Source organism: Sus scrofa, chromosome 13 (genome assembly GCF_000003025.6).
Source record: "Sus scrofa isolate TJ Tabasco breed Duroc chromosome 13, Sscrofa11.1, whole genome shotgun sequence".
Lineage (NCBI taxonomy): Eukaryota > Metazoa > Chordata > Mammalia > Artiodactyla > Suidae > Sus > Sus scrofa.
In genome coordinates, this window is record NC_010455.5 from 28,916,438 (window position 1) to 28,930,277 (window position 13,840).

At 47.0% G+C, this 13,840-nt stretch overlaps 1 protein-coding gene across 3 annotated transcripts in view; it reads right to left on the minus strand.

The window, feature by feature from the left end:
- Window positions 1–13,840, minus strand: part of SLC6A20 (solute carrier family 6 member 20) — a 47,361-nt gene that overhangs the window by 18,607 nt on the left and 14,914 nt on the right. For all 3 annotated transcript variants that reach the window (XM_021068639.1, XM_003358406.5, XM_021068640.1), the window contains exons 4-7: window positions 11,588–11,815; window positions 3,945–4,055; window positions 2,804–3,045; window positions 1,286–1,448 (exon numbers count right to left, since the gene is read on the minus strand). In XM_021068639.1, the coding sequence (XP_020924298.1) occupies window positions 1,286–1,448; window positions 2,804–3,045; window positions 3,945–4,055; window positions 11,588–11,815 (744 nt within the window). The remainder of the gene's footprint in view (window positions 1–1,285; window positions 1,449–2,803; window positions 3,046–3,944; window positions 4,056–11,587; window positions 11,816–13,840) is intronic.

Sequence of the window (13,840 nt, forward strand, 5' to 3'; positions counted from 1 at the left end):
AATCAACTACACTTCAATAAAACTGTAAAAAAATGAAAAAATTTTAAGCCCTCAAAACAAACAAACAAAGGAAATTCATCAAGGTTGCTAGATATAAGAGCAACATACAAAACCTTTAGCTTTCTTTTGCAACAAAAAGAAAAATACCATTTACAATAGCAACAAAGATACCTAGACATAAAGCTAATGAAAGATGTGCCAGGTTATTCATGGAGAAAATGATCCCCAAATTTAAAAGATCTCAGTCAAGTAAGAGATAAAGTCTGTTCCTTAATCAAAAGTCATTATTCAAAAAATATGAATTCTCCCCAAATAAAATTATAAAACAAATGCAATTCTAGTAAAAAATAGTAATGGGATTTCAACCCCCCTCCCAGTAGAACTTGTCGAATTGACCTGAAAATTAATGTGAAAAAATAAAGGTCCCAGCATACCAAAAGTATTTCTGTAAAATATAAATAAGGGTGATTTTAGTAGCAAAAAAAATTTTTTTAACCCAATTGTCTATTAAAAAGGGAAGAGATAATAAATTATATATTTGATGGTGGAATAAAATGCAGATCTTAATGAATGAATGAGAGTTCCCATGTATCACTATAGACCAATCTCAAAAATAAAATGATAAATGATCTCAAAAATGAAATGATACATGACAAAGTATCTCCCAGGACCACTCATATCCACTTAAAAACTGTCAATCAGAATAATAATATGACTCATGAATTTATGTGAGTAATAAAATGAAGGTTCTGAACTCTGGGGAGTAGTGAGAGCTTTGGGGTCTGTAACAAAGGGGACTTACACTTTGTCCCCAAAATGTTCTCTTCTTTTCTATAAAAAAAAGCATCTGAGCCCAAACAACAAAATGTTTACAGTTGTTCATTCTGAATGATGGATATTGCGAGTTTATTAGTCTCGGCATGTCAAAGTTCTCAGGCCAGGATCGAACCCGAGCCACAGCAGTGACCTGAGCCACAGCAGTGATGACGCCAGATCCTTAACTGCTAGCCCACCAGGGAACTCCCTACCTTCTTTTATTTTTAACATTTAACAAGAGGAAGGTTCAAGGAAGAAAGGACACAGGGCCCGAAGGACCTGGGCAAAACCGGGGCTCCGGCAATACCCCAGCATCAGGGAGAGGGGTCGCGGGCACTCATCTTCCAGGAGTCAAGGGGAAGAAGGAGGCAGGGTCTGCCTACCCCTAAGCTGCACTCCTAACGGACAGCTCACACAGCGGCAGGGGAGCACTGCGGAGAAGCAAGCTGGGTCCCTGCCGGCGCCTTACCGTCTCCAGCTCTGATTCCAAGCTACAGTTTTTAATCTGTGGCAACACCTCGCTGTACTTGCTGGGGTTGGCAGATGCCAGGTAGCCCTTCACCTGCTCCAGGTTGCTGGCCGTCAGGAAGCCATCTTCAAGGTCGAAAGCATTGGTCAGCAGCAGAATCACCCTGGGAAGCAGAGCGGCCAAACAACCTTCGCTGAAGACAAAGGCCGCTTTCACCAGGCCCTCACCTCTTCTCTTCCATTAGGTGAGGCCTCTCCAACCAAGGGAATCGGTTGACTGGTGAGCTTGTAACGGGCAGGGTGACTCGGAAGGGCTTTGAAGAAGCCTCAGATAGGAACAGGGGTGACCCAAGGAACCAAGCCCACACAGCTGGGCTGTCTTAACCTCTGGACCTGCGTTGTCTGACAGAACTCCCTGTGTTCTACTCTAGTGCTGGCCAGCACGGTCCCCACCAGCCTCATGTGGCAGCTGAGCACTCGGATGAGGGAGGCTAAGGCAACTGAGGAACTGACTTAAATTCGCTGACACTGAAATGGAAATTAACTTACATTTATTTTATTTTGTTGTATTTTTCTCTGTTTACAGCCACACCTGCGGCATGTGGAAGTTCCCACACCAAGGGTCGAATCAGAGCTATAGATGAGGCCTACGCCACAGCGATGCTAACGCTGGATCTGAGCCGCATCTGTGAACTAGGGTGAAGCTTGCGGCAACAGCAGATCCTTAATCCACTGAGGCCAAGGATCACACGCTCATCCTCATGGGCGCTATGTTGGGTTCTTAACCCACCAAGCCATAGCAGGAACACCTGAAATTAACATACAGTCAAATTTGGGAAAAGGAGCTCCCACTATGGTGCAGTGGATTAAGAATCTCACTTCGGTGACTCAGATCCCTGCTGGAGTTGGGAGGTGGGTGTGGTGCAGGTTCAATCCCCAGCCCAGCACAGTGGGTTAAAGGATCTGGTGTAGGTCATGGCTGTGGCTCAGATTCAATCCATGGCCCAGGAACTTCCGTATGCTGGGTGTGGTCAAAAAATAAAAATAAAATAAAATACACCTCTTCCCCAATTAATCGCCATCCCCATTCATTTAATCAATAAGTAAGTAAATTTGGCACAGCCCCTAGTGCCTAGTGATCACTGTAGTGGACAGCATTCCTTCTGGATGGTGTTACTTTTATTTCAGGTGAGGGGCAGCACAAAGTAGATTCTGTAATCTCCATGGCTCAGCTGGAGAGCTCCTGGTTATTTTAAGCTGGGCTAAGTGGGGAGAAGAAACTAAAGTTTGTGTGTTGAATGTCCTGTGATGCTAAGTGAACACATGAAACTGCCCTCATCCCATCAGGCGGATGAGGACTTGCCTTATGCTGATCAGCTGCTGGTGGTTACAATTTGAACCCTGGGTTGAGGATGGCAAAGTCAATGCCCTCTGCCCCACACCCCATTTGCCAGGGGCCCCATTTAGCTCTGCTTTGGCCTCCTTGAGGCCTGGGGTCCACTCTGTGGCCCAGACTTACTTTTTCAGGCAGCTTTCATAGTTGAAGGTGGCCTTGAAGCCATAGATGGAGAAGGTGACGACACTGGCAAAGATGGAGGTGGAGCTGTTGATGAGGGACACGATGACGGCGTGCTTCTGGCAGTTGTTGGAGGGCTCGTTGTAGCTGGCAAAGGCGATGAGGCTGCCGAACCCCAGGCCGAGCGAGAAGAAGATCTGGGTGGCTGCATTGATCCAGGCCTTGGGGTTGGCCAGCTGTTCCACCTAGAAAAACAGCAGGGACAGGAGAGTGAACCCGGGACAGTGACAGGAGAAAGCCCAGACTTGAAGACCAGCAGAGGTGGGGGGGAGAGGGGGCAGGGGGCCCAGAGAGGAGAAGCAACTCGCCCACAGCACACAGCCAGCCAGAGGCAGGCTTGGGACCCGAACCCAGCTCTCTGGGCCCCTGCCCTGCCCTGTCCAGTCCTCAGCAGGCAAAACACACCCTCATGTAATACCCTCCACCACCCCTTCCCCACAGAGGTGTCCAACTTTGAAGGGTAGGGTGAGCTAACTTTTCAAGGTCCTGAGCCCCTGATCCATGACCCATGCCTGCACGGGTCTGGGCCTCCAGAGATGGAGGTGCTGGTGTCCAGTCTGGGTGGAACCCCAGCGCTGATATTAGGGGGCACTTGGAATGTGATGGGGATGGGCGGGGGGATGGTACCACCACAGTCAGACAGTTTCCATGGACCAGAGTTGCTATGAAGAACTTATCCTGTTCTCAAGGCAATAGTGGCCCCCTTGATGAGCATAGGCTATGGGGTGCCTGGGGGACAGACCCTGGAGAGCCCTGCAGAGTGTGGACTCACTCCTTCAGGAAAGGGGTGCAGGGAGGTGCGAGCAGGAGGGTGAGCTGCCTGGAGTGACACTTTGGTAAACAGCTCGGTACATGGACTTGAGGGAGGGTATGGGGTGAGGTGGGGGCAAAGTTCAGACGTGAGGTGGGGATGGCAGTTGGTTGGGAGGCAGTGAGGACAAGAGACTCAAGGCCTCAGAACTAACAGAGGACAGAGGCTGCCTGGTGGCTCACACCCTCTGCCAGGGGCACTACCACTCCCACCCATCCTGGAAGGTGGAAGGATGAATGGGGCACCCTCGGCCCCACCTCCTCCAGTCCCTACCTTGGGAGTGAACATGTACACCAGGCCATTGGTGGCTCCGTGGAGGGTGAGGCCCCTGACCAGGTAGATGATGAGCACGCAGTAGGGCAGCAACGCCGTGAAGTACACCACCTGTATGCAGCAGAGGGCACAGTCAGCCTCCTGCAGAGGCGATGACCACAGGGCCCTCTTGCCCAGGATGGACCCACTGTTCCCATGAAACATCACGGTGCCATCTTGGCTGATTGAGCTACTGGGGGCTGGAAAGGCACAGAGATTCTTGGTGAGATGCAGGTTCTGAGTCTGGGAAGCTGAGAGGTGGGGTGTGGATGGCCACGGCTCTGACATCGGAAATCTCATTCAGTGGAGAAGAGGGAACAGAGACTTGAGACCTCTGCCCTCCACCCTCCCTTCCACCAACCTTATTCCAGAGAGGATTTGAGGCAGTCCACAAAAACACCTCACATCAGCACTACAACATCGCTAAATAAAGAAATAGGTATAAAAAGAAAACACAGGCAATCCAGTAAGACACACCCAAAGAAAAAGGCAGCCCACAGAAAACACGTGTGAGGCACAACACCATTTCTGGGCCAGATTTATCTCTGAGTTTCCTAGTGGCCCAAGCAAAGTGGGAAACACAAGCGCTTGCAAGATTTATATTGTCTCTGAAAGGAGAAAGATCCAGGGGCTTGCAGAAAGGTTAGGTATCCCTAGGACTGGGGCCTGAGAGAAGCTTAGCCATGAGTGCTAGAGAGGAAACGTAGTGACGCCTGGTGTCCGTATAATAAATGTAATTGGTATTCAGTAACTTTTTAGGGATTCCCATTGTGGCTCAGGGGCAACAACCCTGACTGGTATCCATGAGAATGCGGGTTCAATCCCTGGCCTCACTCAGTGGGTTAAGGATCAGGCGTTGCAATGAGCTGCAGCATAGGTTACAGACACGGCTCGGATCTGGCATTGCTATGGCTGTGGTATAGGTCGGCAGCTGCAGCTCTGATTCAACCCTTAGCCTGGAAACCTCCATATACCATGAGTGTGGCCCTAAAAAAAAAAAAATGAAAGTAATAAGTGGCAAGAGAGGGCATTTGGCCAGTGAACTGAAGGAAATCAAGGGATCACGGGGAGGGATGACACATGCCCATAACCAGGGGACACTTTTGGGCCACTTTGGAACCTCTCTCCTCCCCATCAGGTGAAGAAGTTTTCTGGAAGGGTCTCTGGAGTCAGACAAGGCTGGTTCACTTCAGCCCTAGCAGGGAAGCTGGCAGGATGGCTGGACCTGTGATCCAGCACACTCTAAGGAAAAACCACTTCTGAACAACCTGGCAAAAAAATCTTACAGGTAAAAAAAAAAAAAAAAAAAAAAGCGGATTCTAACAGAGGAGGCCAGGATATGGCACTATGTCTTGAACACAATTAATCCCTATAAATAAATCGGTTGGGGCACTTCTGTCATGGAGTGGGGTGTGGCTTAACCAGAGGAAACAGACCATCAGACTAAGTCCACATGGCACGACATGACCTCATTTAACATGTTTCTAAATGATCTGGCAGAGGGATGGCCTCATTAAATTTCCACATTTGCAGCTGTTACCCTTAGATCTTTTTGATCATGTTCATTATAATCTGGCTAAAACCAACTGTTAGAACTTTTTCAATGGAGCATAAAACACCAGCCATGCTTCAAGAGGGGACAGAGTTGCTATTGGCTCTAAGCTTTCCCAAGAAACATTCACGAGACTGTCAAGCTTGACAGCGATATTGGGCTCCTGGTGAAGATGCCGCCCATCATGGGGCTGGGAAACCAAAAAAGGATGTCCTACCAGGCATGGTATTGGGGGTCACAGGGCAGCTCAAATACTATGGGTAGTTCTGGCCTCGATGCCTCAAGAAAAACATGGGACTGAAAGAGGCAACTCAGGCAGTTAAGAAATGGCCTCCGAACCATCCAACCAAGAAAAAGAAAAAAAAAGAAAGGAAGAATGGAGAACCATAGAATCAACTGGAACATGAGGTTCAAAATGGCAATAAATAATCATCTATCAATTATCACCTTAAATGTCAATGGACTGAATGCCCCAATCAAAAGACACAGAGTGGCTGAGTGGATAAAAAGGCAAAAACCTTCAATATGCTGCCTACAAGAAACTCACCTTAGGACAAAGGATACATATAGATTGAAAGTGAAAGGGTGGGGAAAAATATTTCACGCCAATAGACATGACAGAAAAGCAGGAGTTGCAACACTCATATCAGACAAAATAGACTTTAAAACAAAAGACATAAAGAAAGACAAAGAAGGACACTACTTAATGATTAAGGGATCCATCCAAGGAGAGGATATTACTATCGTCAACATATATAGGAGCACCCAGATACATACAACAAATATTAACAAATACATAAAGGGAGATATTGATGAGAATACAATCATAGTAGGAGACCTTAATACCCCGCTCACATCAATGGACAGATCCTCTAGACAGAAAACCAATAAAGCAACAGGATCCTAAAGGAAACAATAGAAAAGTTAGACTTAATTGATATCTTCAGGACACTACATCCAAAAAAAGCAGAATACACATTCTTCTCAAATGCTCATGGAACATTCTCAAGAATTGACCACATATTGGGACACAAAGCTAACTTCAATAAATTTAGGAGCATAGAAATTATCTCAAGTATCTTCTCTGACCACAATGCCATGAAATTAGAAATCAACCATGGGAAAAGGAAAGAGAAAAAACCTACTACATGGAGACTAAACAACATGCTACTAAAAAACCAATGGGTCAATGAGGAAATCAAGAAGGAAATTAAAAACTACCTTGAAACAAATGATAATGAAAACACAACCTCTCAAAATCTATGGGATGCTGCGAAAGCAGTGCTCAGAGGGAAATTTATAGCAATCCAGGCCTTTCTCAAAAAAGAAGAAAGATCCCAAATTGACAACTTAACCCTCCACCTAAACGAATTAGAAAAAGAAGAACAAAAAAGTCCTAAAGTCAGCAGAAGGAAGGAAATTATAAAGATCAAAGAAGAAATCAATAAAATAGAGACTCAAAAAACAATAGAGAAAATTAATAAAACCAAGAGCTGGTTCTTGGAAAAGGTGAACAAAATTGACAAACCCCTGGCCAGACTCACTAAAAAGAGGAGAGAAAGAACCCAAATAACCAAAATTATAAATGAAAAAGGAGAAATCACAACGGATACAGCAGAAATACAAAAAAACCATAAGAGAATACTATGAACAACTATACGGCAACAAGTTTGACAATCTGGAAGAAATGGACAATTTTCTAGAATCTTACAGCCTGCCAAAACTGAATCAAAAAGAAACAGACCAACTGAACAAACCGATCACTAGAAATGAAATTGAAGAGGTCATAAAATCACTCCCTACAAATAAAAGTCCAGGACCAGATGGCTTCACAAGTGAATTCTATCAAACATATAAAGAGGAATTGGTGCCCATCCTCCTTAAACTCTTTCAAAAGGTTGAAGAAGGAATACTCCCAAAGACATTCTATGATGCCACCATCACCCTCATTCCAAAACCAGACAGAGATACCACCAAAAAAGAAAACTATCACCCAATATCATTGATGAATATAGATGCAAAAATTCTCAACAAAATCTTAGCCAACCGAATCCAACAACATACCAAAAAAATTATACACCATGACCAGGTTGGGTTCATCCCAGGTTCACAAGGATGGTTCAACATACGCAAATCAATCAGCATCATACACCACATTAACAAAAAAAAAGTCAAAAATCATATGATCATCTCAATAGAGGCAGAAAAAGCATTTGACAAAGTGCAACATCCATTCATGATCAAGACCCTCGCCAAAGTGGGTATAAGAGGGAACATTCCTGAATATAATCAAAGCCATTTATGAGAAACCCACAGCAAATATAATCCTCAATGGGGAAAAACTGAAAGCCTTCTCACTCAAATCTGGAACAAGACAGGGATGCCCACTCTCACCACTGCTCTTCAACATAGTTTTGGAAGTCCTAGCCACAGCAATTAGACAAACAAAAGAAATAAAAGGCATCCATATAGGAAGAGAAGAGATCAAACTGTCACTGTATGCAGATGACATGATACTATACATAGAAAACCCTAAGGACTCAACCCCAAAACTCCTTGAACTGATTAATAAATTCAGCAAAGTAGCAGGCTATAAGATTAACATTCAGAAGTCAGTTGCATTTCTGTATACCAGCAATGAAATATTAGAAAAGGAATACAGGGAGTTCCCGTCATGGCGCAGTGGTTAACGAATCCGACTAGGAACCATGAGGTTGTGGGTTCGGTCCCTGCCCTTGCTCAGTGGGTTAAGGATCTGGCATTGCCGTGAGCTGTGGTGTAGGTTGCAGACGCGGCTCGGATCCCGCGTTGCTGTGGCTCTGGCGTAGGCCAGTGGCTACAGCTCCGATTCGACCCCTAGCCTGGGAACCTCCATATGCCGCAGGAGCGGCCCAAGCAAAAAAAAAAAAAAAAAAAAAAAAAAGAAAGAAAGAAAGAAAAGCAATACAAAAATACGATACCTTTTAAAATTGCACCTCACAAAATCAAATACCTCGGAATACACCTGACCAAGGAGGTAAAGGACCTATATGCCGAGAACTATAAAACTTTAATCAAAGAAATCAAAGAAGATGTAAAGAAATGGAAAGATATTCCATGTTCCTGGATTGGAAAAATCAATATTGTAAAAATGGCCATACCAGCCAAAGCAATCTACAAATTCAATGTAATCCCTATCAAATTACCCATGACATTTTTCACAGAACTAGAACAAACAATCCAAACATTTATATGGAACCACAAAAGACCCAGAATCGCCAAAGCAATCCTGAGAAACAAAAACCAAGCAGGAGGCATCACTCTCCCAGACTTCAAGAAATACTACAAAGCCACAGTCATCAAAACAGTGTGGTACTGGGATCAAAACAGACAGACAGACCAATGGAACAGAATAGAGAACCCTGAAATAAACCCTGACACCTATGGTCAACTAATCTTTGACAAGGGAGGCAAGAACATAAAATGGGAAAAGGAAAGTCTATTCAGCAAGCATTGCTGGGAAACCTGGACAGCTGCATGCAAAGCAATGAGACCAGAACACACCCTCACACCATGCACAAAAATAAACTCCAAATGGCTGAAAGACTTAAATATACGACAGGACACCATCAAACTCCTAGAAGAAAACATAGGCAAAACACTCTCTGACATCAACATCATGAATATTTTCTCAGGTCAGTCTCCCAAAGCAATAGAAATTAGAGCAAAAATAAACCCATGGGACCTCATCAAACTGAAAAGCTTTTGCACAGCAAAGGAAGCCCAAAAGAAAACAAAAAGACAACTTACAGAATGGGAGAAAATAGTTTCAAGTGATGCAACTGACAAGGGCTTCATCTCTAGAATATATAAACAACTTATACAACCCAACAGCAAAAAAACCAATCAATCAATGGAAAAATGGGCAAAAGACCTGAACAGACATTTCTCCAAAGAAGATATACAGATGGCCAACAAACACATGAAAAAATGCTCAACATCGCTGATTAGAAGAGAAATGCAAATCAAAACTACCATGAGATACCACCTCACACCAGTCAGAATGGCCATCATTAATAAGTCCACAAATAACAAGTGCTGGAGGGGCTGTGGAGAAAAGGGAACCCTCCTGCACTGTTGGTGGGAATGTAAACTGGTACAGCCACTATGGAGAACAGTTTGGAGATACCTTAGAAATCTATACATAGAACTTCCATATGACCCTGCAATCCCACTCTTGGGCATCTATCCGGACAAAACTCTACTTAAAAGAGACACATGCACCCGCATGTTCATTGCAGCACTATTCACAATAGCCAGGACATGGAAACAACCCAAATGTCCATTGACAGATGATTGGATTTGGAAGAAGTGGTATATATACACAATGGAATACTACTCAGCCATAAAAAAGAATGACATAATGCCATTTGCAGCAACATGGATGGAACTAGAGAATCTCATCCTGAGTGAAATGAGCCAGAAAGACAAAGACAAATACCATATGATATCACTTATAACTGGAATCTAATATCCAGCACAAATGAACATCTCCGCAGAAAAGAAAATCATGGACTTGGAGAAGAGACTTGTGGCTGCCTGATGGGAGGGGGAGGGAGTGGGAGGGATCGGGAGCTTGGGCTTATCAGACACAACCTAGAATAGATTTACAAGGAGATCCTGCTGAATAGCATTGAGAACTTTGTCTAGATACTCATGTTGCAACAGAACAAAGGGTGGGGAAAAAAATGTAACTGTAATGTATACATGTAAGGATAACTAGATCCCCTTGCTGTACAGTGGGAAGATAAAAAAAAAAAAAGAAAAGAAAAGAAAAGAAAAGAAATGGCCTCCAAGGAAGGGAAAAGCTGGGATGGATTAAACCATGACAAGTGGCAGGAAAAGGAGGTGGCTCACTAAAAAGAGCTGACGGGGAGTCTCTGGATGTACCCGGCTCTGTCCTTACCCTAGGGCAGATCTCTCTAAGCTTCAGGCAAGTGGGACAGGAAAATCTACCAAGGGCTGTTGCAAGATGGAAATAATATGCACGTCTGACCTGCAGTGGATGGGCTCTGAGGAATGACCGAGTATGAGGGGCCACACCAGGGGTTCTGGCATTGGCTGCAGCTTGAGAGAGACAGCAGGTCATGCAGTCACTGCAGAACAACTTTCCACGTGAAGCAGTTTGGAGTTAAAGAAGCAACTCGAGAGTTCCCATTGTGGTGCAGCAGAAATGAATCCGACTAAGAACCATGATGTTGTGGGTTCGATCCCTGGCCTTGCTCAGTGCGTTAAGGATCCAGCGTTGCCATGAGCTGTGGTGTGGGTAACAGACATGGCTCGGATCTGAGGTTGCTGAGGCTGTGGTATAGGCCAGCAGCTGTAGCTCCGATTCAACCCCTAGCCTGGGAACCTCCATATGCCGAGGATGTGGCCCTAAAAAGCAAAACACAAACAAACAAACAAAGAAGTAACTCAGCCTCAAAAGGAGTATAAGCTTGCTGATGCACCCAGGAGGAAAAGGTTTCTCAATCAGGCCTGGCAGCTCTGTGGGCTCATGGAAAGCCGCTTAGGCTAAAGGTTCTCAGACCCGGCTGCATAAGAGAATCCCAGAGAGCTTTTACAGTCCCAGTGATCAGGTCACACCCCAAATAATCACTCAGGGACCATGGAGGACAGGGCTGGGACACCAGAGTTTCAAAAGCCCTCCAGGAGGCACTGCTGTGCAGGGAAGGGTGAGCCGAGGGTGTCTCAGGGACACCTGTGACCTCTAAGTTTCTAAAGAATGGGAAACTGTCGAGTTGCTTGGTGCCCCATGGGTAGTTCGGGTTTGGAGCTGGGATAGAAACGCTCATCTTTATAGGAAATAGCAAAGTCCTGCTTTCAAGATTTAGGGTTGCGCCTAAGCACCGCCAGCCATGTCTGTAGTCCTGAGCGGGTGACAGGTCAGCATCACAGTCTGGCCCTCCTCCCCAGCACAGCTTCCGCCCCCTTGGCCACAGAGGCAACCCCGCTCCTGCCACTGCCCAGGGCTCCCCAGCCACCACCCCCCTCCCCCGCCCCCACAATCTACCTTGCCTGTGGACTCGGTGCCCCGCAGGATGCACAGGTACACCAGCAGCCAAGCCAGGATGAGGCAGAGCGCTGGCTCCCACTGCACCGGCCCACTCTCCTGGATGGATGGTGAGATGTTGAGGGTCTTGCGGTACCAAAAGTACTGCGTGGAGGAAGCCTTCTCGCACTCCTCGTCATAGCCCGTGTGGTTGCTATTCAGTGGGCAGACAGACCACGGCAAGGGATCCTTTGGGATCAAAGCAAGCATTAGAGGAGTTCCTGACGTGGCTCAGCAATTAACAAACCAGACTAGCAACCATGAGGACGCAGGTTCCATCCCTGGCCTCACTTAGTGGGTTAAGGATCTGGCGTTGCCATGAGCTGTGGTGCAGGTCACAGATACAGCTCAGATCTGGCGTCGCTGTGGCCAGAAGCTACAGCCTTGATTTGACCCCTAGCCTGGGAACCTCCATATGCCACGTGTGTGGCCCTCAAGAAAAAAAAGGCAAGCGTTGTACACAGAGGTGAGGGCTGAGGCAGAGGTCAGTGGTCCCCAAAGGCCAGGCAGCTGGAGCACCTGGAGGCAGACAGGGCATCGGAGAGTTTGTCTCAGGCATGGATGGGGTGAGGGTAGAGGTGACAGGCAAGGAGGGCCGCCACACTCCCAGCGACCCTACAGGCGTTGGTTGAAAACTACTCAACTCTCCAGCGGGTCTGAAAAACTGAATCAAATGAACAATGGCCAGCTGGTCTGTAACAAACAAACTCTGACCCACAACTTCTGCAGCCGGAGTGGAGCCTGGGCTTCAGAGTTTTAAAAGCTCCCTGTGTGCAGTCAGTATGGAGAAACTTTCAAGTATAGAAGGACGTGTTATACTGACCGACTCTCAGCACCCAGCTTCTCCGCTCTGGATCAGCAGGTCAGGCTGGGATCCCTGCAACAGCATTTCTAAGAGCCTGGTGCCCCTGCAGGGCAAGGCCAGCTGCAAGGCTGGAAAGCCCACCCAGGTCAGGGGGTAGCCAAGAGCACAGACCCTGTGACCAGGCTGCCATGTCCTGTCTCCCCGCTGTTCAACCCCTCTCTGCCTCTGGTACTCAGGCATCAGTGCCACAGGAGACGGGGACGATCCCACGAGTGGGTACTTCCAAGTGCTCATGACCCTACCTGGCCCAGAGCAAGTATGAGCGAGTATCTGCTGCCATCATTACTATCATTGATACAGGACCGTGGAGGCAGAGGGGATAAGGGAGAGGGCCTGCGGACCTGTATGGGCTGAAAGGAACGGCCAAGTTGTTTCCTGGCATCACGGACCTTCACACTTCTGAGGGTTAGAAAAGGGTACTCCTTTCTGCAGGCACTTTATTTTTGCCTTTGGAAGATGGTCAAATGATCCTGACTCATTAGGAGAGGACACATTGCTTCTACCTTTGGAAAACTCTTAAGCATACAGACATACAATGTCTGTGACACGTAGTAGGGCAGCCCCGTAGGTGGCATATGGCGTTGTACAGTGCACAGCCTGCCCAACCATACATGACAATCCTGCTCAGAGGGAGGGGAATGGGCCCCAGGCTGCAGAGCACCCTGTTTCTACCCACAAGTCAGCGTGGAGGCTGGCCTTCAAACTCTACGCTGAACCAAGGAGAGGATGAGGGGGCTGCAGCTAAGCTCAGGGCCGAGTCTCCTTCCCGTCAGGCATGTGGCATGTGCACAGGGGATTTTCCAAGGAGATGTTCTGGGTGGGGCGGGTTGGGAAGCCAGAGATGGGTGTGGATGGAGCAATGGAGCACTGTCTCAGGGTAGATGCCAACTCCTGATTACTGAGGTCATTCACCTAAGCATTCCGGGCCCCAAGGATTCAAGGCCTGCCCCAGTGTGACTCCACATGTTGGGGTCAGTTCAGAGTCCACAGCTGGCCCCACCTACCATTTGACCTTGGAGACGGGGTCTGTGCTATGAAGGATCAGGGAGAGGGTGAGGGATCTGCCCAGTGAGCTCCTGCCTCCTCCCCGTCTTCTCCCTCCTGGGAGGAGGCTGAGATGCAGGAGCTGCTGGGAGATGCGTGGGGGCCAAGGGAGGGGGAACCCCGAGAGGGAAAGGCAGGTGTCAAGGAAAAGACAGGAACCTGGGCAATGGAGGGGAAGTTTCCCCTGTGGAAACAAACAAAGACCGGCTCTCTGTGTGGAATGAGGATTCTCTCTTCACAACTTCCAGCCCCTTCCAATATTTTCTTCCACGAGCATCCACTATGGTTGTAATCTGAAATGAGTT